At 34.5% G+C, this 25,812-nt stretch overlaps 4 protein-coding genes across 5 annotated transcripts; 2 read left to right on the top strand and 2 right to left on the bottom strand.

The window, feature by feature from the left end:
- Window positions 1-37: 37 nt before the first annotated feature.
- On the top strand, window positions 38-5,503 carry LOC140835040 (HIPL1 protein-like). Of its 2 annotated transcripts, none has more exons than XM_073200343.1 (7): window positions 38-1,184; window positions 2,625-2,782; window positions 2,874-3,671; window positions 3,753-3,969; window positions 4,213-4,391; window positions 4,563-4,804; window positions 4,957-5,503. In XM_073200343.1, the coding sequence occupies exons 2-7, from the start codon at window positions 2,729-2,731 to the stop codon at window positions 5,348-5,350; spliced, it is 1,884 nt and encodes a 627-aa protein (XP_073056444.1). In that variant the 5' UTR covers window positions 38-1,184; window positions 2,625-2,728; the 3' UTR covers window positions 5,351-5,503. The 2 variants fall into 2 exon arrangements, with proteins under 2 accessions (XP_073056444.1, XP_073056443.1); XM_073200342.1 differs by lacking the exon at window positions 38-1,184 and adding an exon at window positions 2,266-2,476.
- Window positions 5,504-5,975: 472 nt separating this feature from the next.
- On the bottom strand, window positions 5,976-7,672 carry LOC140835042 (AAA-ATPase At3g28580-like). Its single transcript, XM_073200346.1, has one exon. It carries the CDS (start codon window positions 7,594-7,596, stop codon window positions 6,139-6,141), a length of 1,458 nt encoding a protein of 485 aa, XP_073056447.1. The 5' UTR covers window positions 7,597-7,672; the 3' UTR covers window positions 5,976-6,138.
- A 2,027-nt stretch (window positions 7,673-9,699) lies between these two features.
- Window positions 9,700-13,309, bottom strand: LOC140835041 (hydroxyproline O-galactosyltransferase GALT6-like). The gene is made up of 7 exons (XM_073200344.1): window positions 12,066-13,309; window positions 11,285-11,517; window positions 10,920-11,210; window positions 10,691-10,819; window positions 10,433-10,606; window positions 10,112-10,219; window positions 9,700-10,015 (listed from the first exon to the last, which is right to left on the bottom strand). Exons 1-5 carry the CDS (start codon window positions 12,907-12,909, stop codon window positions 10,448-10,450), a joined length of 1,656 nt encoding a protein of 551 aa, XP_073056445.1. The 5' UTR covers window positions 12,910-13,309; the 3' UTR covers window positions 9,700-10,015; window positions 10,112-10,219; window positions 10,433-10,447.
- An 8,699-nt stretch (window positions 13,310-22,008) lies between these two features.
- On the top strand, window positions 22,009-25,732 carry LOC140835045 (uncharacterized). The gene is made up of 2 exons (XM_073200351.1): window positions 22,009-22,140; window positions 23,591-25,732. Exons 1-2 carry the CDS (start codon window positions 22,009-22,011, stop codon window positions 25,571-25,573), a joined length of 2,115 nt encoding a protein of 704 aa, XP_073056452.1. The 3' UTR covers window positions 25,574-25,732.
- The last annotated feature ends 80 nt before the right edge of the window (window positions 25,733-25,812 follow it).

Genomic DNA, 25,812 nt, shown 5'->3' on the forward strand with positions numbered 1-25,812 from the left:
ATAACATAGAGTTTGTTGTGCATAATAATGCAATACAATATACAAAGCTTGAATTCATGGATTCAGAATCACGTTAGAATTTTATTGTTTCACATGATCTTGATTATAGATCAAGAACGCATATTCTTCTTCAAACGTGATTGGCTTTTTATTTAATGGCTAATTTGAAAAGAATAGAAGGTTTTTTTTATTTAAAACCAAAAATTAATGACGGGATATTTTCAATATTCATTGCTAAGGCTATGTATATCGAAGACATGCATGCATGCACTCATGAGACACACAGACGTATGTTCTTGATCTTATCAGGCAATTAGTTGTAAAGAGACGAGAAGTTCATGAAAGAGAGGAAGCAAGAAATGATGAAAGGAAGAGATGAGAGGCGGCCAAAACAGATTAATAATGTTCATTGCACCAAATTCAAGCGAAGCTGTTTCAATGTTGAAGAAGATGCACCTTCTTTTGCTATTCTTTTACTTGCATGCATTGTTTGCAACGCTAACACCCATTCACTCTTTTTTCTCTCCACAAAGAAACCAATGTACTCCTCTCTCCTTCTGTGTAGCTAATTAAGGGAGACTCCTACGTATTGTTGCTAATCCCGAACCCATTCAAGATATCATTGCGATGAACAATAACCAGAAGTTTAGAGTTTGCATCGCTTGTATAGTTGTATTGGATTTATTCTTCAGCAAAAGTCCAACTATCCTTAGAGGTTGTAACCATAAGTTGGACTTTGGTGTTTTGAATTTCTGTGGGGTTATCTGCTGGTTCTATAGACTCAGGGTCATTCAGTAACGGGGTTGTTGATTTAGAAAAAGTTGGTACTAAAGCATGTGCTTTAAACACAACATAAAGAGGTGAAGAGAGTATGATGAAGAGAACAGCTAAGGTCAAAGAGCGCATCCATTGAGACAGCGACAAGACATTGTCCACAATAATCAAGAACATAATATATGCTGCAACAATCAGAAAAATCAACGAGAAATCATTCAAGTATCCCTTCTCATCCTTAACTTGTGCATGACGGGCTCTAACGAAGAGCATAAGCGCAAGAAAGAAGAGTTGGTAACAGCGCAAGCATCAACAAGAAATTGCTTGGTTCCCCTGCAAATAATGTCTGATAGAATTGTATAAGCACCGCTCCACTTATACCAAGAAAACCCTGCCGAGCAAAAATTTCGGTTAGCCATTTTCAATATATCTATGACTATATATATACGATGTCATGCATGTTAGGATGCCAAAACACAATTTTATTTTCTTAAGCTATTTTGTTCAAATATCACCTATTAGACTTTGATCAGTACGTACTATATCATATATAGCAACTTGTTTATTTAAAATTTTCTATTTATATATATATATTATTGATATAGATGGCATCATGCATGACGCATGCTTGCGAAAACCCTTGATCATGGTCAAATATTATACTGTTAACATTAAAATATTTATACGGTTCATTTCAAAAAATGATATTTATATGGTTAACGCCGTTATTGGACAGAATGGAGAATAGCGACACACAAATATTAAAAATTGAAACGAGATTAGGACAATCTCTTTGTCATTGTCTATAATCGTTGGACTGTTTGACAAATATTTTCAAACATTTTAAAATTTATCTGATATCTTCTCGAATTTATTTTGCGTATCTTTTGATTGGATTTGGATTCTAACATTTTTACACTTTAATCTAAAATTTATCTGACCATGTCTAATTTCACACATATATTTCAAGTTTATTATATTGTTAAAATTGTTTTTTTTAAAGTAAAAAACGATATATATGCAATTGTGGGACACAGTAATGCAACTGTATATAAATAGTCGAGTGAGATAATAAATGTTCTTGATCAACCAAATTAAGTTATAATTAATTAACAATATCTCATTTATAATCAAGTAGAACATGCATGTTTTTCTTGATATATTCGTAAAAATTGATTAATGTCAGAAAGTCAACTCTCTTGACTTTCTGTAGTATCTGATTAACAGATGCATGGTGTGCATCGAGAATGTCAAATGCTTAAAAAAATATTGTTAATGTGCAGATTTTGTTGTTTTTAGGGTAGATTAATTATCTACCGTGAGAAACTTCATTTATCATCTAAAAGTTGGTAAACGGCAATTATTTTAATTATAATTTTATTTTTAAAAAAGACTTTATTGATTTGTTTTATTGTGTTGTTAATATTTGGTGTTATATTGAATACTATTTGCCTGTCGAAATGTAGACTATCTGTCTATCTATCTATTTAAGCTTCTGCTATAAATTTCAGTTATAAAACCTTTGAACAATTTTGGATGCATTTAAGTTTCAATAATATGTCTGAAATGTGATTTAGTCGGTCAGGTTATCATTTTTCTTCTGTCAAAATGGGAAGCATTCATTTCTTTACTTTAGTCTGGTTCTTGATGTTGCTGCAGTTTCTTGATCCTTGTTTTGCTCTTCCTTTGTGTACTGATTCAAGTAGGTCTATAGTTCTGAGTTTCAACTGTTTCATTAAATTGACTGCTGCTTATAAATCTCGAATCATAAGTTTCCTTTCCTTAATTTCTTGGAAAGAAATGATGTGTTGACTGTTAAAGTAGTCATCTTCATTATTATGGTATTGCAGGAGCACCCTTTACTTCAAACTCTAGCCTGGATTTTTGTCCTTACAATGGAGCCACCTGCTGCAACTCTGCTCAAGATTTGCTGTTGAAGCAGAAATTTGAATCTATGAACATTTCAGATTCTTCATGTGCTTCCCTTCTCAAATCTATCCTTTGTGCGGTGAGAACTCATCTGTATAGAACTCTGTACCATCTTTTATACTGAAGATGATAGAATCGTACGTTGAGTGCTGGCTGTCTGTCATTTACAGAGGTGTGATCCATTTTCAGCCCAACTCTTTAGAATCGATTACGTCCCTCGACAAGTTCCGGTTTTATGCAACTCCACAATCTCATCCAATTCACCACAATCCAAGCAAGAAATAACCAACTTTTGCTCACAAGTATGGAATACTTGTCTAAACATATCCATGTTTAATTCACCCTTCGTCACTGGACTACAACGTCGTGTTGGAGCACCAAACAGCTCAAACATTACATCGTTAACTGATATCTGGCAATCGCAAACTGATTTTTGTGATGCATTTGGTGGATCTTCCGACAATAATTCGGTTTGTTTTGATGGCAATCCAGTCAATTTGACCAGTGTAGAAACTCCCACCCCTCCCAATGGTATTTGCCTAGAAAAAATGGGAAATGGATCTTACATAAACATGGTTGCTCACCCTGATGGCTCGAATCGTGCCTTTTTCTCTAACCAGCAAGGTAAGATCTGGTTGGCGACAATACCTCAACAAGGCTCGGGTGATACGATACAAACCGATCAAGAATCTCCGTTTCTTGACTTGACTGATGAAGTTCATTTTGATACACAGTTAGGAATGCTGGGTCTAGCATTTCATCCAAAGTTTTTACAAAACGGGCGTATCTTTGCCTCGTTTAACTGTGATAAGTCAACGAATCCGAATTGTGCAGGAAGATGTGCATGTAACTCTGATGTGAATTGTGATCCTTCAAAACTAGGGAGTGACAATGGAGCGCAGCCTTGTCAGTATCAGAGTGTTATTGCTGAGTATTCCGTTAATGGCACCGCATCTCAGCCATCCTCGGTACAAATTGTAACTCAAGATTCTTTGAACATAAAATTTTTATTTTGAATATTTGTCAAGACATTTTGTGTTTTTGATCAGGCAAAAAGTGCCAGGCCTTTAGAAATCAGAAGGATTTTCACTATGGGACTTCCTTTTACTTCAAACCATGGGGGACAGATTCTCTTTGGACCTAAAGATGGATACTTGTATTTCATGATGGGAGATGGAGGGGGTATGGGAGATCCACTTAATTTTGCACAAAACAAGAAATCTTTACTTGGAAAGATCTTGAGGTTCGATGTTGATAACATACCGAGTGAGTTACTACTTCAAACGCCATGCAAGATTATAAGTCCGTTGTTTTCGTGACTGCTCATGCTACGGATCTTTTTGGTGCTAAGAGGATTTAGATTCTCAAATCATTATTCTATAGCATGAGGGAAGCTGTTATAAGCGTTTGGCTATCCTTAATCAGAAGAAGTTCTAGTAGAAACTTGAATATAATAATGAAATTGCATTTATCATTAAAATATTCTTGATTTTTTTCTTCTATTTCCAGGTGCAACTGATGTTAACCAGCTTGGTTTGTGGGGAAACTATTCAATCCCAAATGACAACCCTTACGTTCAAGATAAAGAACTCGAAAAAGAAATATGGGCTTTAGGACTTCGAAATCCTTGGCGCTGCAGTTTTGATTCCTTAAGGCCTTCTTATTTTGTATGTGCAGATGTAGGACAGGTATATTGCATGGTTTCCTCTCAAAATTTTAGTTCTTTATAAGGGGGATGCTAGCAGAGGTCATCAGGGTTGACCTTTGAAAAATTTTAAATTTCATAGTAGCTCTCTGTTATTCATTCATTGAGACTTGAGAGTGACATTGGGATTCAAATGTTATTGACCATACAATAGGATCTTTATGAAGAGGTAGATTTGATCACCAAGGACGGAAACTACGGGTGGCGTAAGTATGAAGGCCCTTTCACTTATGCAGCCCCCGAATCGCCAGTCGGGAACACGTCAGCCGAGGCAATATCACCAATCTTCCCTGTTATGGGATATAATCACTCTGAAGTCAACTCAAACCAAGGCTCGGCATCAATAACAGGAGGCTATTTTTATCGGTCCATGACCGATCCATGTATCAACGGAAGGTTCGTTTGCAACTCCCACTACAAGATCCCCCGTTAAATATTCTCTTATATACACGTCCTCCTGATTAATCACTCCACATGTACTACAGCAAATGTAACAAAGTCAAGCATGCTTTGCGAGGCACGTCCTTTTCACTATGTTTTCTTTGCAGGTATTTATATGCAGATCTGTATGCAAGTTCTATATGGACAGGATTCGAAAATCCGATAAACAGTGGAAATTTCAGCAGCAACAAGATCTCTTTCACTTGTGCCAATGACTCTCCTATAAGCTGCACTTTTGCTCCAAACAGTCCGCTTCCTGCCCTGAGTTACATTTTTTCGTTCGGTGAAGATAATAATAACGACGTTTATCTCCTTACGAATAGCGGGGTTTACAGGATTGTTCGCCCAAGTCGTTGCAAATACACTTGTGCTAAAGAAATTGTGGAGTCTCCAGGTTCTGATTCTCCCCCTCGTTCAAAAGGAGATGTGCTTCAAGATCGATATACAGTATCCATGGCCTTTATCTCAATTTTATGCTTGCTTATTGTAAATTTTGGCTAGGAAACAACATGGAAGTAATTAAAAGAAAAAGTTGTGTGGTTGAACATCTGTTATATCTTTTAGAGTTTTTCTTTTCAAGAACAATGTATCATACTGGAGTATGACCAAGTCCTGTAAGCTTTGGCCTGTATGGTGCAAGAAAGTGTAATGTTGGACTTGGAGCCATTGAGTTTGTATGATAATCTTTCATGTTTGAACTTAGATTTATTTGCAATTGTCACCTGTGAAAAAAGTACTTGCTACCACAGATAGTGTGTGTGTGTGTGTGTGTGTGACATGTTTTTGGAACACACGCACATTACAATAATACAAAATTTAACAAATTAATTTTTTGATATGATATCGACACTTTTTTTTTTGATAAATTAATATATTTTATATATTTTTAAAAACTAATTAATATATAATATTTTATGCATATTACTCTGTTTTATTCTCAAGTGTTGGGGCTAATTAATGTGTTATTATGGAAGGTGGAAACTTGAAAGGACACTCACTCATTAAAACAAATTATATATGAGTTATTTATAAATATTTCGTGCCTGTTTTATTAGTTGAAACTTATAATAGATAAGGTAAATGGGAACAACAGAAGAAAATGAAACTTGTCTGAAAAAAGACACAAAAAAAATAAAAAAAAATCACACATTTATTAGAAAATAGATATGGATTCAGATTTAACTGCAATTCAAAATAATTCCATAAAATATTTGATGAGATTAGAACATGATGATGGATTTTAGGAATGATTTCAATTAGTCTCTAGTTTCTTGAACCGTGGGAAACCATTATATTACAAGTTGTTGGTGATTCTCTTGTTCAGCAGCCGCCACTACTTCGTTGGTCTCTTTTGCCTGCACTTCTTTCAGAGCATTGATCAGACTTTGAAGGCATTCATCTGGACCTTCCTTTGCAGACTTCGGCATCAGATTCTCGGCAACATCCGCCGGAGTTATTTTAACCTTCTCCATCAACTCCTGAACTGATTCGAACATTGGATGCTCTTCGAGATTGAGGTAATTCTTGGCAAGAACCTTAAATCCCTCGAATTTACAGTAGGAAAACTCGATGTGCTTGTCCATTCGACCCCGCCTGGTGAGAGCCGGATCAAGCTTCTCTACATGGTTGGTTGTGAACACAATTACTCTCTCCCCTGCACAGGATGACCACAGCCCATCTATAAAGTTCAGCAGCCCTGATAGGGTGACTTGGCTGCCACTCTCAGCTTCTCTGTCTCTACGAGAGCTCGGTTTCTTGATAATTTCGGTCTCTGTTTCTCCAGATTTCTCCATTTTATTCTTCCTTTCGCCTGTCAAATCCAGCGAGCAGTCTATATCTTCGATCACTATAATGGACCTACTCGTCGTCTCTGCCAGAAGCTTTCTCAGCTCAGTGTTATTTTTCACGGATGTAAGCTCGAAATCGTAAACATCGTAGTCCAGAAAATTGGCCATCGCAGCAATCATCGTCGATTTCCCAGTTCCAGGCGGGCCATACAGTAGATAACCCCTTTTCCAGGCCTTCCCGATCCTTTGATAGAAATCTCTACTCTTGGTAAAACTCAAAAGATCCTCAATGATCTCCTCCTTCTTCTCCCGCTCCATCGCAAGAGTCTCGAACGTAGCCGGATGCTTGAACACAATATGACTCCAATACGACTTACTGTAACCATTTGTGTACAGCTTTCTCTGCCTGTTTCTTTCTTGAATACGATCCTTTCCCGTCTTCACGACGTGTTCCAAATACGACTCGGTTATCAACTTCTTGTATCGTCTGTGGAATTTAAGCTTGTAATATCTCTTCTCCGTCTCCCGGTGGTAAGTAAAAGACGACGTTTGCGGAGGACTCGGAACTTTACCCGAAATCCACACCACTTGAGCTCCATTAAACTCATCCGTAGTTTTCTCATTTTCATCCATGCTTAAAACGAGCTTAGTTTCAGTTTCTCCAGCCATCTCTGCTTTGAGTTTTTTAGCATCTTTTGATGAACTGATACTAAGATAGGCCTCAACTATGCCATAGGCTTCGTGAGGTTTCATGTGGCTGGCTATGTATTCGTGGATGGAGATTTGAATAGTAGGATTAAAGAATTCAGAGATTCTGCGGCCACTTCTCTCGACGTACCGCCGGAGCTCTGGGGGACAGTATCTTCGAATCAGGTCCCAGAAAAAGATAAACGTTAAGATCGCCGATCCAAAGGTTCCCCACGACTCCGGCGTCGCTCTGGTTGGATTCATGATCATCATTCTTGATTTCGCTTCGTTGGTGGTTCGATTTCGAGCTTTGATTTGTTCGTTTAAAAAGAGGTCTCGACTAGTCAAGTCCACTCTAGCTAACTCAATAATTAAATTAGTTTTGGGTCGAGTTTTAACTTAATTAGAAATTGCGTTGTTTAAATTTTTTTGTGAAAAATGGATTGTGTTTTGCAAGAGTTGATGGAGTAGGAAAATGGTTTGTAGATTTTGAAAACGACACTTTTCGTAAAATCTTGAGAAATTTTGGGTATTTTACTAAAAATTTTGGTGAAAATTTAATTGAAAAATCAATTCTTTAATTTCAGCCGGGATTTGGATCCAAAATTTGAAAGTTACGTAGATTGAACTTTTTCTTCTACGTTTTTTTTAAAAGGAAAATAGGGGTGCGGAGTTTTGTTTCAACTTTTCTTCTAGTTATAATACCTTTTTTTTTTGGACATGTTTTGATGACGTACACTTTTGCTTACATAAGAAAGATTCCCTTTTTTGCAACGTAAGCGAGACTACGTCCCGAATCCCATTTTACAGAAATACCCTCAACTGCGGATTCAAGACTCGAAGAAAACGGAGCAAGTTGGGGATATATTTTCATCTATGAATTCGAGGTTTAACCAATTTGAGACGAATATGAGAATGTTATCTTCGTCCACAAAACATGTCAATGATGATAAGAATAATAATCTATGGCGTCGATAATTAAAACGAAAATAAGGACGAGTTTTGAACACGGAGATATAGATGAAGAAGACATCTGAACCTCAGCTCGTCTCATTGCTACATCTAACTCCTCTTGCTATTATATATTATCACAAAATATAACTTTTAATATATTTTTTGATTAAACAAAAAATAAAATCCTAACAAAAAATAAGTTATTGACAATTTCGTTTGTCTTTTAAATTTTTTGTACTTCCCATTCATATTTAATAAAATATTGATTTTTTTTTCACTGACCTAACTTTCATATGGACGGACGCGCGATATGAACCTATCGACGCTCTGAGAGAGCAAGAAACTCCTGTAACTACAGGTTTCATAATTTTATAAAATTAGTCATTTAATATTATGTGCACATAAAATGATATTAATTCGAAGCAGTGATAGTTTTATATTATTATTATTTTTGGTTCTTTCCGGAAAAATAATATAAAAAGCGGTTTTGGTCTTCTTTGGGTGGCTTTCTGGGGCTTGCTCTTGTCTTTTTGTCTGATAAAAAAATTTATAATTAAAGTAATTCAAAGATTGTCTGGTTCCACACTTCTACTGGTTCTTGTCCGCTTCTAACCATGTGCTTACTTAATCAGATTAATATATATACTTTATAGACTAATTTATGTTAACTCGACCGTTCCCATGGGGTAGTGTCTCAACACCTAATTTAAGACATATTAATTCGTCACACATATTTTTTTTTTTTTTTACATTATTCACGTCTACTTATGCGGTACCGTGAACAAATTTAACTATTATATCAAGTATTATACACACAAAATCCGATTTTGTCTGTAAAAAAATTCATAATATCCATTTCCTCAAATTTTATCGAAGAAATTGGTCTGGGGTTGATCAAATTTTAGTCAATACTTCGGCTTAATAAAAATGAAAATGGATATATGATGTCTAAGATGATTTTAGTATATCGGATGAATGAAATAATTGAAGTGAAAGAAGGTATTGAAAAGGGACACCAATTTGACGATTTCACATGGCAACAACAAACGAAAAAGGTCCCAAAGTGGTTTCCGCTGCCTAAAATGTCATTTTCTAGTCATATATATATATATATATATATATATATATATATATATATATATATATATATATATATATATATATATATATATATATATATCATGCCACGCTTCCGACATTTATTCCATCAATTAAAAATCCTTGGCTCATGCATAAATCGAATAAACTGCCCTACAAATCGGGAAAAAAAATAACCCCAAAATATTTTTTACATTGAAGTGAAGAAAGAGGTAACGAGATGTCCACTGCACATACTGACGCTATACTTCACTTTATTTTTCATCCTCGAATGAAAGAAAAGAATGACGGGGAAAAGGAAAAAGTAAAAGAAAGCAGGGAAGATTAATGAACTTATGGAAGCCCTTGAACAGCTCCAATCTACTCAGTCTACCGAATTTACAAATACGTTATCTTCGCCACAAAATTTTGCATCGTATTTCATCAAGTGTCATCTCATGTTACAACACATAGGCTTTACTTGATGTCTCAGTTTGTTCCAAAGACAAATCATCTGCCTTGGGGACTGGTAATGAGCCGTATAATAGTCTTCTATGCACCCGAATTGACAAAACTTTAAGCTATGCACATATTCAACATGTCTCGAGCTATTGAATTTCTCGACCCACATTCCCATGCTAACATCTTCCATTTTAAACAGCTGCACATCAAATAAATCCTTAAAACAGTTGCTTTCTGAAGTGAAATTCTACTAGAGAGGACATGGGCGCAAAAAGGATGGGCCAACAGTACTTACCCTCAATTTATGTTTTTCAAATTCTGAAAGAATGAACTTCGCGATATCTGATGAGATTATATAGCCTGGCCCGTTTGCATAAGGAGGATAATCTTCCTCTGGCCATTCCTGTACGGCGTCGGCGATAAAAGAAGTGACAATAATATCAGCTTTATTGCCATTTATAGCTTTAATTGAAGCATCGAAAACATTGACAGCGAGATTGTTAGTCTTAAATAATCTAGGATCATTCATGGAAATATATGTGCATATTAATGATAAAGTTCATGTTGCATCAAGTATCAACCAAAGGGCCAAAAAAAGGTAAAGGTTTAATAGTACCTCGTATGTAACTGCTCATTTACCACTACGAAGAGGCTTGTGATAGTAATTTATGTTTCCCATATACAAGCTAGTGTTTGCAGGTACTTTTTTTGCTTCCATGAATATCGTGTCTACTCTCACAAATGTATCATCATCGCCTTTCATGATATAATTAGCAGATAAAGTCCGAGCCTGCAAGTGCATGAATTGAGTTCGTCAAAGCATAAATGGAAAGAAGATTCTCAATTCTCAACTTATTAGCAACGCATTGCTCACTCCATATGCACAAATAGCAACAGTTTTAAGAACCACGAGATCGTAGTTGTCCATGTATGGTACTATGACAATGTCTCCAAAAAACTCAGCTTCTTTCTTTACTTCAGCATTAAGATCCTTTCTTGCATGCTGTCAAAGATTAGTTTCAAGAATAGCATTCAGCAACATTAGACTTGAGAAATCAAAAAGAAAAAAGTTATTTTCATAAGAAACCTATCACTTTCACTACCAGAGCAACGAAGAATCGAGCAACAACTTTTGAAGATTTGATTAACTTGTGCTGCATCCAAGACTTTCTCATTGCCATACGTTCGGGAAAGTGGTTGCCTGCTGAAAGAATACCGATGAAAAGTTCCGCTGGCTTATCTGGAATAGGAGGAGCCTTCCATTTGCCAGAGAAATCGAGATGCTTCTGAGGAGAAAAACTCGGGTGTGAGGAGGGCAAGGAAGCAGCAAAAACTGAATGAACATCAATATCTCCATTCAAAGTCAATCCGGTGGCATCCTCGATGGCGAATCCCTATAAAAATTAAACGAACTATTAGACATGGTCTCATTAATATCAACACTAAAGTTCATTGACAAGATACTCACAGTGCGATATGGGAATGAAGTGACATGCCTCCCATCAACATGAACATGGTAACCCTCAAAGCCCACACTCAGAGTTAGAACAAACAGTTTGTTTTCGGCAAAAGGAAATGGCCAATCAATATCCACCTTTTTAGTTCGTCCCATTAACCGATTTAACCACCAAGCAGCCTTTGATTTCTCTCCCTCATTCTCATTATCTCGAATCCATTTGTCACATTTCACCAGCCCATCAACTGGAGAAAGCCAACAGAATTAACCAGGAATCACAGCACCACAACGAAAGTACTGAATATACAGCATAAAGCAAGCACAACACAGAGCAAATACATAACAAACTTAAGCTGCACAATAAAGCAACAAAATTATGATGCAAACATTCAATTCTAGCAAGACGAGTCTCCTGCATCGGTGATAGTTCATAATTAAATATAAAAATTGGCCTTTCGGAATAATTTTCCCAGAGTTATATGTAAAATTTCCCTAATTCTAATATGCTAAAACATTTGGAAATAAAACTGTCAAAAAGCAAAAATTTATCGGTCCTGAACTCACGATCAACACCTTGTGCATAAGGTAGGTTGTCACGTTCTTATGTCTGACGGGATATCCCAACAGCAGGTAACTATGATTTCTTCCCAAATTTATCTATTTCATTCAAGCTATTTTAATATAATAAACTTCCTCAAAAAGAAGAAAGAAAGTACTATATGAATACAAAGCCACATAAATTTATCATATGCAAGCGAAGAACGTCAATCACAAAGAAACAACAGCAACTCACCTGTCTCCTCATCAGCTCGCGATCGCCAACCTTCACACCTATGTGACGTACCCCACTGCATTCTATAACGAGTATTTTGTTCAATGACAGGCTTCCCACTCCAATCCCCCTTCAATCGCGGATTGAAATGCAGGATCCTAGGGGGGTCCTCCCCGTCTACAGTCTTAAGGCCTAGCAACTCCATCACGAACTGCGAAACAATCAAATATTGTCCTTCCCTCAACACCGAAATCTTTGTATTGGCCTCGTCGTGGGCTACTTTTGGCTTCCCCACCACCGTTATATGTGATCCCAATGTCAGCCCACACGGAAACACCGCCATTCTCCCATTTTTCGAAAATTCTTCACCAGATATTGTAACTGAATGAGGGCAATCCTCACCCTTAAGGCCACTACTATTGTTATTAGAACTAAACCCTTCATAACTACTATTCTTTTCCTTTAATTCGAGCTCTCGCCAGAGCCTTCTGCCAAGTTCAAACGCTTCGCTTGCAGACTCTGAAATCCTAACAGAGCTAAAATTCAAGCCAGAAAGGAAAGTTTGAGTAAACTCTTTAATTTTTCTCTCGGGTCTATCTAAATGAGGCACATTATCAAGGGGGCGAAAGGGAGCCACTCTTCCCTCAAAATTCTCCGCGCTTTCGAGCATAAAAGCTTTCGGATTCAATAACCCATTATTGTTACTAGAGTAACCTTCAGAAAAAACCGAAGAAAACCCATTGTTGAACAAAAAAGGCGCTTCAAAACTCACCAGAAGTATGTACAAGATCCCCAACACAACCAACATCAGAATTGATCTTCCCCTGGTCAGCGAAAATAACGCTTCGGAAGTCGCTCTCTTCATTTTTCTATCTATCAACAGTTTCTAAACAACAAAAATACCGAGAATATAGGGGGGCAGCTCACGCTTAGTAATAGCTGGTATTGATGATCACGAAAAACCAAGTAAAAACCGAAATCTTTTATTAAAAGGAAAAAACGGGTGTCGTTTGTATGATTTGGAGAAGTGCCAAATATTCCCACGAGAAGTAAATAGAGGCGTTAGGTCAGCAACACAAAACTTCATCCACGTCTCGACCGATAGAGAGAGAGAGCCCTCTATGCATAACGTAGAGCCACGGTGATGAAGGGGAGTGAAATTCAGGGTCGGTCGGCCCCTTTACCGGTGAAGGGATTCTCTTATCTTCTTGGCAATTCAATTCAAATTGGCATAAAATTATGGAACCAAAAAAAGACATTTAGAATTTTTAGATACTCTCGAGGAATTAGAGATGGTGTACATTATAGCAAAATAATTCTCATAGTGCTGTCCACTGGTCAACCCATTAAAATATGTAATTAATTGAATTTGATTCATTTATGACATTTTTTAAAAAAAAATCTTTTAAATCATCTCAGTAATCAATTTTATGACATAAATCATTGTCTCGATCAAACTCATAAAAAATATCGTTTTATGCCAAATAATATTACTTTTCATAATAATTATAAGTCGGGTCAACTCATCTTAGAGATAAAAATTTGTGCAACTATCTCATAAGATATATATACTCTTCAAATTGAATGAAAAATATTAACGTTCATGTTTGGACTTAGATCGCACTCTAAAGTACGTTAACATATGTTTCATTTGTGTTATTACAAAACTCATTTGAGACAGTTTCACGGGTCAATTTTGTGATGCAATATTCTATTCGAATTTATAATGAAAAAATTATTATTTTTTATTGTAAATATAAACATGTTTGACCTGTCTTACCCATAAAAATCTGTGAAAGTGTCTCACAAAAAACCTTTGAGGTAAACATCTATCATATATTGATTGACATATGACGCATATGTATTACATTAAAATAAGTTTGTTCTACTTCATTTTTGTGTAAAAAAGATCGAGATTGTATTTATAATAAAAAAAGACTTCATAGATGTCTTTATAAGGTTTTATAAAAATTATTTAAGATATTTTATAGTGGTTTTAAAATTATGATATTTTATAGTGGTTTTTGTATTGATAGTTATATCACCGTTTAAAATTAGATAAAATTTGGCCAAATCATAACCTTTGTATTTTATTGAATTTATCACAACATTTTTTTCAATATAAAAAATTATATATATTATTTATGTAGGTGGATAATTTAAAAACATATCATGACACTAATATTTAAAGTATAAGGTTACGGTGCAGGATTATTTTACTTTAATTTTACTGATGTGTGATATTATAATAATTACCACAAAAGGTAAAAATTTGTGTGAGACGGTCTTACGGGTCGTATTTGTGAGACGGATATCTTATTTGGATCATCCATGAAAAAATATTACTTTTTATGCTAAGAGTATTACTTTTTATTGTGAATATGGGTAGGGTTGACCCGTCTCACAGATTAAGATCCGTGAGACGGTCTCACGTGAGATCCACTCTTACCAAAAAGAAATGTCATAACAATATGAAATAATAATTGTTATTTATGTATTAATAATAAATATTGGATAATAATCAATCGAGTAAGTCTCTTGACTGTATATCAATGAGAAAGGTAAATCCTACTAATATTTATCATGAAAAATAATTTGTTTAGCATAAAAAAAATAATTTCTCACAAGTTGGGTGAGATTGAAGATTTGTCTCATAAAATTTATCAGTGAAACAGTCTCATAATAATTTTTGTTTAAAAATTAAGTTGGGGGTATCCAAATTTTGTTTTTAAAAAAAACTTAAAAGCGGTCGAATAATTTATAAGTTGTCTTTAACAAATGTTGTCAAATAAAATTGCAGAGCTTGCCAAATATTTTCTAAAATGCATTGTATTTATTTATAATTTATAGAAAGTGGATAAGAAAAACTTTATGAAAACGAGGTTCGTTGTTGGAAGTTAATTACTGAGAGGAATTTGCATAGAAGTATCCGCTGTCTTCATTCGGAGAAGAAAAACCAGCTGTTTATGTATATTATATTTTAGTCAATTTATTATCTTCTCCAAAATATTGTCTGCAACATTTTATGCACAGGTTCTAAATTCATCTCGAATCAAATGTGCCATAAAAATATATATGTGAGTGGTCAATCCGATTCATATTTTAAAGTGAAAACTAATGTTTACAGTATAAAAAATAACGTTTTTTTTATGGATTAGATCGAATCGGGTTGGATAAGAGACCAATATCCTAAAATAAATTTGCGTGACTGATTTGTTTTTTTTTTGTCAACTTTTTTATTCTAATGATCAAGAATGATTTTCAACCTCAAAAGAAAAAAAGGAATCTGAAGTTTTTTGACTCAATAATAATGAACCATCCACTCAACTTGTTAGAAAATCTCCAATTTTGCCCATTTTCTAATAATGATCAAAGGTTCCTCCTAAATTATATATGACATCCCATTGTAAAAGTAGTGCTTTAGTTTTTTATTCTATTGGAAAAAGGAAGCCACGATGCAATTGTAAGTGGGGGATCGATGCAAAAACTTTTGATAAGAAATGGGAATTGTATGGTATTTGATTTTGAAATGTCCATGCGTGGCCACCAGTATGATTTGTTGCTGTTTTGGGGATATTTCATGCCAACCATTTAGCATACAACCCTCCTTCATTTGTTGATTCCCTCCTGTCTTAGCACTAAAATAAATATAGGACCTCAAATATCGGGGGAATGAATAGGAAAAGCGATTTCACGTTTTGTTAATTTGGTTTGTTATATAATCAAAATCGAGTTTAATTTGGTCATATCTTCTTGTTCATTGGATGCAATTGCAGTCATTTTTTTTCATGAAAGACTCCTCGCGTGACACACTAGATGTAAAACGTTATGTAGAGAAAAGACTAACGTTGGAGAAAAACGAAGATAACAAACTAAAATTTAAATTTGTTATCATGAAAGATAAAAATCACGAAAAGAAGAATATAAATAACCACATTTCCCCTTGATTTAACCCATAGAAACGGTTTATGAGAAACAACAATACTAAAAGAAGAAGAGTGAGTCTCATGTGAGATCATCTCACGGATCATAATCTATGAGACGGGTCAACTGTACTCATATTTAGGGATGATAATTTTCCCTGCGGGTTTGGGGCCCTACGGAGAAAACCCGAAACGAGAATGAGGATCCTCCATTTTTTCGGGTTCGGGTTCGGGTTCGGGTTCGGGGATTTTTTTAAATCTCCGATGTAGTTCGGGGCGGATATGAGATTACTATCCCCATCCCCGAAATCCCCGAACCCGCCCCGAAAATATATTATCAATAATAAAATAATAATATTATTAGTATTAATAATATAATTTTTAAAATATTAATAATAATATTATTATTATTAATATTGATATTGATATTAAAATTATATCTAATAATAATAGATAATAATAAGTTTTTGTTAGAGAAAATCTCCGAATCCGTCATCATCTTGTTATATTAATATTTTGAAAACGGGGATGTGGACGGGGATGGTAAGTTGATCCCCGAAGTATCCCCGAACCCAAAAAAGCGGGGATGGGGGTGGGGATGGCATTCGAGGATGGGGATGGGGATGGCAAACCCGCCCCCGTCCCGGCCCATTGCCATCCCTACTCATATTCACAATAAAAAATAATACTTTTAACATAAAAAATAATACTTTTTCATGATTGACCCAAATATGAGACTCGTCTCATAAATACGACCTGTGAGACCGTCTCACACAAGTTTTTGCCAAAGAAGAAGAGAGCCCACCATTTTTGTAACTTGTAATATATTACTCACTTGCGTTCAACATAATGTCGGCTCTCTGTATCAATATTTGGGCATATCACGAAAGCTTATGTATCATTAATTCCACGAGCCTCACATAAATTTTACATAAAACTTATATATAAGATTAAATTATTCAGTAATATATGATAAAAAAAAATGTAGATCTCCATTTAAATGAAATAATGATATGTTAATTTGAATTTTCAAAGGGGGGCCACGTTTTATATGTAGTACCACTGTTGCTATAATCAGGGGCGGAGCTTATTCACGCCCAGTGTGGGTCCAAAAAAAAGGTAGTATATATGTGGGCCATAATTTTTTTAAAAATCTGCTACACAAGCCTTGCTTTAATCATTTTCTTTAACTTTGTTTGCAATTCAAATAATCACACAATTCACAAATCACAAATCATTTCTTCCTGTCGCGTACGGCCGCATAAATATCACTCCAATCACCATGCGCGTCACTTTTTCTAATTTCATTATAGATTGGGCTTCTTAGTTAGCTATGTAAAATAGATGTAAACAAATAATTTTGTTTGTGATAAGATATTATGTTTCAAATTAAAATTTTGAATTAAATATTGCCATGAAATATGAAATAATTTTGTTTATATGTCCAAATTTTTTCGGTTTTCAGTTTTCTTTTTATTTTATATTTTTTTTTACTTTTTCAAGTGGAGGCCAAATGGTTGAAAAAAATGGATATTTTTCTTGGTTATATGCTTGGTCATATTATATATTTCTTTAGAGGAAAAAATTTGTAAGTATAAATTATGTGGATTGATATTTAATATGTTAGTATTATGTAGTGTGTTCCATTTGTTCCTAATTTGCGTCTCTAATTCTTTTATGTTGGTTGTTATTTAATACCGTGGTGATATATATTGATTATGATTTATATGTTGATAGCTTTGTAATTGTTTCAACCTTTCAGAGAAGTTAGTTATAAGCTTTTGACATTTGCATTAATTCTACTGGTTGCAACAACGACAGTAGAGAGGGTGTTTTCTGCCATGAGAATTGTGAAAGACAGGTTATGCGATCGAATGAGTGATGATTGGATGAATGATAGTCTCATTGTCTATGTAGAGAAATATATATTTCTAACCGTTGATAATGAATCTACTGTACAAAGATTTAAAAATATGAAGACTCGAAAATAACAATTATAAAGTAGTTATTTTGTGATGCTTTATGATTAAAAGATTTTTTTTTTGTTTTATTAATTATAGTATACCGTAACCTACACTGAATCAAAATTCTAGCTCCGCCCCTGGCTATAATGGACTTGCCGTCTCCACGGCATCTATTAATTAAATGCTAACAAGACTTGAATAAAAGGAGTATTGAACTTGTAAAATTATTGATTTGAAACGAATTAATAATATTATTTTCACAAAAACTCTTGTGAGACGGTTTCACAGATCAATTTCGTTGATCGAATCTCTTAATTGGTCATCCATGAAAAAATATTACTTTTTATGCTAAAATATTACTTTTTATTGTGAATATCGTTAGTATTGACTCGTCTCACAGATAAAAATTCGTGAGACTATCTCACAAGACAAGAGACTTACTCTATTATTTTTTTAGAAACAAATATATATTGAGTAATTATTCAGTTAGATGATATCACAAATGAGTATGTCTCTTGTGAGACGGTTTCACGAATTTTTATCTATTAGACATGTCAATCCTACCGATATTCACAATAAAAAACAATATTCTTAGCATAAAAAATAATATTTTTTTTTCATGGATGATCCAAAACAGAGAGTCGTCTCACAAAATAACGATCCGTGAGACCGTCTCACATAAGTTTTTGTCCTCACAAATTTATATCCGCAGAACTAGTTATCACGATCTATATTTACAAATAAAGGGTGATATTTTAACATAAATGTTAATACGAACCACAAGTGAAGTTATGTTGATTGAGTATTCATTTATCACAACTATTTGATAGGTCTCAATAGTTTATGCTTATCAATAGTCAAACTCAAAGTCCAACTTCATTTGAATAAATATATGTCGATAGTAAAATAATTGTCCATTAGTTGAGTTTCGAGTTAATCGAACTTTTTTAAATTTTAAATTATTAAAATATATTTCGAAATATTAATTTAGTTGTATAGAACAAAAAAGTTGCTGTTTAAATGGAATAATCATTTTATTCGGCAACCCACCTACTACTCTATTATCTACTATCTACTATCCTTATCTACTATCCTTATAAAAGTGTGAGTTTTCATTGTTGATTTACTTTTTTACCCATTGTCTTTAAAATATGAGTTTATAAAAGTGTGAGTTTCCATTGTTGATTTACTTTTTTACCCATTGTCTTTAAAATATGAGTTTCCCCATTAAATTTTTCTTCCATCATTATCATCATCATTAAATAAATGTTGACTGGCATTTAGTTTATTGTATTCTTCCTCCCTCCGTCTCCTCCTCTGCCTTCCTTTCTACTCCTCTTCTGCCTTTCACGGTTTCCCCAAAAATCTCTTCATTTGCCAATATATGACTTGTTTCAAACTACATGTTTCGCATTGTCTCCTAACATATTTTCTTTACAACAAAATAGAAATGGATCACGAATGAAGATAGCAATGAATGTCGGAATCAATCATTTGACCCACCGAGTTTAATAATCTACTATCCTTATAAAAGTGTGAGTTTTCATTGTTGATTTACTTTTTTACCCATTGTCTTTAAAATATGAGTTTATAAAAGTGTGAGTTTCCATTGTTGATTTACTTTTTTACCCATTGTCTTTAAAATATGAGTTTCCCCATTAAATTTTTCTTCCATCATTATCATCATCATTAAATAAATGTTGACTGGCATTTAGTTTATTGTATTCTTCCTCCCTCCGTCTCCTCCTCTGCCTTCCTTTCTACTCCTCTTCTGCCTTTCACGGTTTCCCCAAAAATCTCTTCATTTGCCAATATATGACTTGTTTCAAACTACATGTTTCGCATTGTCTCCTAACATATTTTCTTTACAACAAAATAGAAATGGATCACGAATGAAGATAGCAATGAATGTCGGAATCAATCATTTGACCCACCGAGTTTAATAATAACAATAATTTCACTGTAACGTTTTACTCTAATAATAATTATAATAATAGTAATTATTATTAATATCTATCTATTATTTAGTAATTATAATAATAGTAATTACTATTAATATCTACTATTTAGTTCATGCGTTTCTCTTTCTCATTGTTTCCCTTCTGGTCTATTCCTCTTTCCATTTTTGGGACTCTAACGTTCTTCTCTTCTACTTTGGTGGTGGACATGGGAGGTAGAAAGAGAGGCGCAACGTCTGGTTTGGTTTACTGGTACTTTACTCTTACTCCTTACTTTGGTAATTTCTCGTTTTTCTACTTTTTGTCTTCATGATGTATTTTATCCTTTTGCTAACGACATGTACTATTTTTTTAGTGGTATTGTCGAAAATCAAGAATCACGCGGTGCGATTGAACCTAATGTTCTCCGAGGTGTAGTTTGGGGTTTTTTTTCTTCAAATTACTATATCATTTATCATTCCAATACAACATTATTGTGTATTTTTAGAAAATAAATAGTATGATCGTTTTACTGATAAATTACGCTGATCAGGTGTCCGTGCAATCATTAATTTTCTATTCTAAATTTCTTGCCGCAATATCTGTATTCAGAATTGATACTGTAATTTTTAGGTCTCCTTGTACGTATAAGGTTGACTAGAATTTGGCTATATAATATTGACCTGTGAAGATAACGTTTATGTATTTTATATATATATATATATATATATATATATATATATATATATATATATATATATTTTTATTGTTTAATTTATTAATTATTATTATTATCAAAGGAAAATGATAACGAATATTTTTACATTAACATTATCATTACTGTCAAAAGTAATATGTTGAAATTAACACAATAATCGGTTGCTTCTTTACATAACTTATATAATAATATAACGGTAAAGTAATTGATTTCTTCAACGGGTTACTATTTCTTAAATGATATAGTTAAGTGCATCCTTGTCAGATAATTGGTTTTGTTAACATTACACTTGGATATAAAAAGTCATTTTTATTTATATGCAATATTTAGTATTTACATGTTATGTTGCAGATTGTGCGAGAAAATTAGAGCAATTGTTTTCACTTTTCAAGACAACAGTAACTCAGTTTTTTTTAAATACTATAAATTTTTTATAACAAATCATTGATTATTTAATTGTATTTTCCAGGACGAGGGCAGCTTCTTTCCGTGTTGCTTACACCATTAATTGTGAGATACTATTTGCTTTATTTATTTTTTTTTTAAATCATTAATGTTGCTATTTGTTAGAGTTTCTGGTCGTGTTCTGTAAATTTGGAGAGAATTATTTACTTTAGTCATGGTTGTCCACGTAATAATTTTCGTTCTTCTCTTTCCTTTGATAATGGCATTTAGTTTCCGAGTGCGATTTTGCTCAGTTGCATGTTTTGCCGCCTCTTCTCTCGTGTCCCTTCTGTGCCGCGAAGAAGTTTCATTCAGAGCCTCCATCTTTTTGTTGTGACAATGGTAAAATTAGTTTGTCCAGTTCAGCGGTCCCGATTAATTTGAAGTCTTTATTTACGGATCAGGAATCTTCTGCTGCTATTTCATTTCGTCGGAAGATCCGCTTGTATAACAGTATTTTCTCATTTACGTCTTTTGGAGTTAAAATTGATAAGGAGCTTGCTACTTCAAGCCGTGGAATATACACGCTCCGTGTTTCGGGACAAATATTTCATACTTTGCCTCCTCTTATTCCCAACGAAGATGGACCAACATACTTCCAACTTTATTTTTGGGATAACGAAAATGAATTGCATAATAGGATGAATGTCGTCGGTGATGCTGCACTTGATGAAAACACTATGGTAATGTTAATGGATGTCATGAAGGGTAACCCTTATGTAGAATTGTTACGAAGATTAAATCAATACCCTTGTATTCAAGACCTTAGATTGCATATTTACAAAAATGCTCCTGTCGATCAACGTTGTTATAATACACCGACTGCTGACCAGGTGGCCGCTATTTGGGTAGAAGGTAATAATCCAAATATTCCTTATGACAGAGATATAATTGTATGCAGTTGTGATGGTAGGAGTCATCAAATAAAACATTATTCTGGATGTTATGACCCTCTGCAATATCCATTGTTTTTCCCCAATGGTGAAAATGGTTGGCATCAAAATATTCCGAAAGTTAAGCCTGGTGCAAATGATGATTGTACTGCAGCAAATGCGCTGGTTCCAACAAATTTTTCTTCAATTGATGATATATTATCTCGAGAGAGAAGTGGTGAGTATGCTACTTGACATATTATATTCTAATATGTGTTTCATTTCTTCTACAGTTATGACAACGAATTATATTCTAATATGTAATGTTGTCTATGGAATAGGTGTTCGTGAAAGCAACAATAGAATGGTATCATGTCGTGAATATTATTCTTATAAGCTACAAATTCGAGATAATGATTCTTCGATTCTATTATATGGTGGAAGATTGTTGCAACGATTTATTGTTGACATGTACGTAAAACTTGAAACAACAAGACTTGATTATTATCGGTTGAATCAAGCGGAGATGAGATCTGAGTTATACAAAGGTATTGTTGATAGTGTTGTGAGAGGAGAAGCTAGAGGTAGCGAGATTGGCAAACGTATTGTACTTCCGGCATCATTTATTGGTGGACCAAGGGATATGCGTCGACGGTACCTTGATGCCATCGCATTGGTAAGGACTTTTGGTAAACCAGATTTGTTTATCACTATGACATGTAATCCCGATTGGCATGAAATAAAGAATAATTTGTTTGAAGGACAACTCCCTCAAGACCGTCCAGATTTGACATCGAGAGTCTTCCGTGCCAAATTACAAGATCTAAAGGATCAGATAATTAAAAAGTGTATATTTGGAACAGTTGCAGCTTATGTGTATGTAGTAGAATTCCAGAAACGAGGTCTTCCTCATGCCCACATGCTCGTGATTCTGCAAAATGATTATAAGATTAATTGTGTTGATATGTTTGATGGCTTCGTTTCAGCTGAAATTCCGAACAAGGATTCTCACCCACGTTTGTTTGGTTTGGTTATAAAACACATGATGCATGGACCATGTGGTGATTTAAACAGAAATAATTCATGTATGATTGGTGGTCGATGTAAAAGTCATTATCCTCGACAATTCTCTGAGTCTTCTGTTCAAGGTTTAGATGGTTATCCAATATATCGAAGGAGGGATGATGGTCGAACTATTAATGTTCGAAATGCTGCATTAAGTTCACAGTGGGTGGTACCTTATAATCCTTATTTGCTTTATAGATATGATTGCCATATCAATGTTGAAGTGTGCTCTGGAATGACTGCTGTCAAGTACCTTTACAAGTACATCTACAAGGGTCATGACAAAGTAGGTGTGAATCTTTTGTTACATGAATCACAGGAATTGGTGGATGAAATAAAAAAAATTCCAAGATGCACGTTGGGTTTCGGCACAAGAATCCATGTGGCGGATTTACGAATTTGATTTGAATGAAATGTCGCCCGCTGTGATTAATTTACCACTCCATTTACCAAACAAACATTGTGTGACGTTTTGGAAAAATCAAAACTTGAGAAACGTTTTGAATCTTGAACAAACGTCAAAAACTATGTTGACTGAATTCTTTCATCTATGTTCTACTACTTCCAAAGCAAGAGCATATTTGTATTCTGAAATCCCTGAGCATTATGTTTGGGATAAACAGGGTAAGATTTGGATCGAAAGAAAACAACGAAAGGTAATTGGACGTGTCAATGCTGCAAATCCTGTTGAAGGTGAAAGATATTATTTACGCTTGTTACTCCTTCATGTTAGAGGTCCTACTTCCTTTAACTATTTATTAACATTTAACAATCAAAATTACTTCACTTTCAAGGAAGCTTCACAGTCCAGAGGATTACTTGAATGTGATCGAAGTAATTTTGAATGCTTGAATGAGGCAACAACTTTCCAAATGCCTTATGCATTGAGAAGATTATTTGCAACAATCTTGACTTATTGTGAACCCGCCAATGTTCGAAATTTGTGGGACTCATTTTACAAACATTTGTCTGAAGATTTCACAAGGCATGCAACAAATGATGGTTTGGATGTTTTGTTTGAGACACTACATTCTGTTGATTTCTTCCTACAGAGTATGGGAAAAAAAATAGAATTTTATGATTTGCCAAAAAAACCTCTTCAAAAAGATAGCACACGGAAAGATGTCTCCAGAGAGATTATGGATGAAATGTCAGTTCCAGTATCGGCTGATGATGATGATGCCCGGTTCAAGTTAAATAAAGAACAACAGAATGCATATGATAAGATTATTGAATGCTTGGATTCTGTGAGAAGTGGACTGTTTTTCGTTAATGGACCAGGTGGTACAGGTAAAACGTTCTTATATCGAGCTTTGCTTGCGACTGTCAGAAAAAGAAACTTGATTGCTTTAGCAACTGCAACTTCGGGAGTGGCAGCTTCTATATTGCCTGGTGGTAGGACAGCACACTCTCGCTTTAAGATTCCGATTGATGTACATGAAAAAAGCTTCTGCAGTATTTCAAAGCAGAGTGGTTTGGCTGAATTGTTAAGAGAAACTCGGCTTATTATATGGGACGAGGCACCTATGGCAAAACGATTTGCAATTGAAGCAGTTGATCGAACATTGCAAGATCTTGTGGGCATATCACAACCATTTGGAGGAAAATTGGTTGTTTTAGGTGGTGACTTTATGCAAGTATTGCCTGTGATTCCAAAAGCCACAGTTCAGGAGACTATCAATGGAAGCTTAGTACGGTCTTACTTGTACCCACGTATGCAACAATTAGTGTTTTATGAAAACATGAGAGCAAGATCTGACCCTGTATTTAGCGAATTTCTGCTCAGAGTTGGCAAAGGAATAGAAGATATTGATGATACGGGAAATATCGAAATTCCCGATAAAATGATTATTAGTTTTTGTGATGATGATATTGACTCATCAGAGCAAAAATTGATTGATGCAATCTTTCCGGACCTTGCTGAGAACAACCACTTGCCAACATATATGACAAATCGAGCAATTCTTGCAACAAAAAATGCTTATGTAGATAAGTTGAATGACAAAGTATTGTCATTGTTCCCCGGAGAATTGAGGACATTTCTAAGCTTTGATGAAGCAATTGACGACACCCAAAATTTTTATCCGGAGGAATTTTTAAATAGTTTATCTCCTACAGGTTTGCCTCCTCACCGTTTGTCATTGAAAAAAAATTGTCCGGTTATGTTGTTGCGAAATCTTGATCCATCTGATGGACTCTGTAATGGAACGCGAATGGTTTGTAAAGGATTTCACGCTAATGTTATACATGCTGAGATAACCGTAGGGCAGCATTCTGGAAAACAAGTTTTTATCCCTCGAATACCATTATCACCTGCTGAAAATGAAGGTTACCCTTTCCAGTTTAGAAGGAAGCAATTTCCTATTCGACTTTGTTTTGCTATGACGATTAACAAATCTCAAGGACAAACTATTCCAATCGTCGGAATCTATTTACCGGAGCCCGTCTTCTCCCATGGTCAATTATATGTTGCACTGTCAAGAGGCACGTCTATGATGAATACAAAAGTGATGATTAAACCAGATATGCTTAAAAATGTTGGTGACTCGCAAACAAAAAATGTGGTGTACAAAGAAGTTCTTGACAACTTTCCCTCGTCACTATAGAAGACATTCTGCCAGGTATAGTTCGTGAGTACTATGTGTGAATATTTTCTGAATAGTATGTTAAATTTTTATTAAAGATAGTCCAAAGTTTAATATCTTGAATAGAATGTAAATGATCTCATTTATACTACGGATTTCTACAATGCCGTTCCGTTAGCCATTTTCCTTTCAATATATTTCATATAATATAAGATCCTATTGTAGTTTAATAGTTACGTTTACAAATTTAAAACCAAATT

Source organism: Primulina eburnea, chromosome 6, assembly GCF_022965805.1.
Source record: "Primulina eburnea isolate SZY01 chromosome 6, ASM2296580v1, whole genome shotgun sequence".
Classification (NCBI taxonomy): domain Eukaryota; kingdom Viridiplantae; phylum Streptophyta; class Magnoliopsida; order Lamiales; family Gesneriaceae; genus Primulina; species Primulina eburnea.

Excerpts from the sequence above, each read along its gene's own strand:
- LOC140835040 (XM_073200342.1), top strand. The coding sequence starts at position 2,383 with ATGGGAAGCATTCATTTCTTTACTTTAGTCTGGTTCTTGATGTTGCTG. Across the intron at positions 2,783-2,873 it reads TCAAATCTATCCTTTGTGCG|AGGTGTGATCCATTTTCAGC; the intron begins GTGAGAACTCAT and ends TGTCATTTACAG. Across the intron at positions 3,672-3,752 it reads CCGCATCTCAGCCATCCTCG|GCAAAAAGTGCCAGGCCTTT; the intron begins GTACAAATTGTA and ends GTTTTTGATCAG.
- LOC140835042 (XM_073200346.1), bottom strand. The coding sequence starts at position 7,596 with ATGATGATCATGAATCCAACCAGAGCGACGCCGGAGTCGTGGGGAACC.
- LOC140835041 (XM_073200344.1), bottom strand. The coding sequence starts at position 12,909 with ATGAAGAGAGCGACTTCCGAAGCGTTATTTTCGCTGACCAGGGGAAGA. Across the intron at positions 11,211-11,284 it reads CTTCATTCCCATATCGCACT|GGATTCGCCATCGAGGATGC; the intron begins GTGAGTATCTTG and ends TAATTTTTATAG. Across the intron at positions 10,820-10,919 it reads CTCGATTCTTCGTTGCTCTG|CATGCAAGAAAGGATCTTAA; the intron begins GTAGTGAAAGTG and ends AATCTTTGACAG.
- LOC140835045 (XM_073200351.1), top strand. The coding sequence starts at position 22,009 with ATGGTGAAAATGGTTGGCATCAAAATATTCCGAAAGTTAAGCCTGGTG. Across the intron at positions 22,141-23,590 it reads ATTATCTCGAGAGAGAAGTG|GGTAAGATTTGGATCGAAAG; the intron begins GTGAGTATGCTA and ends TGGGATAAACAG.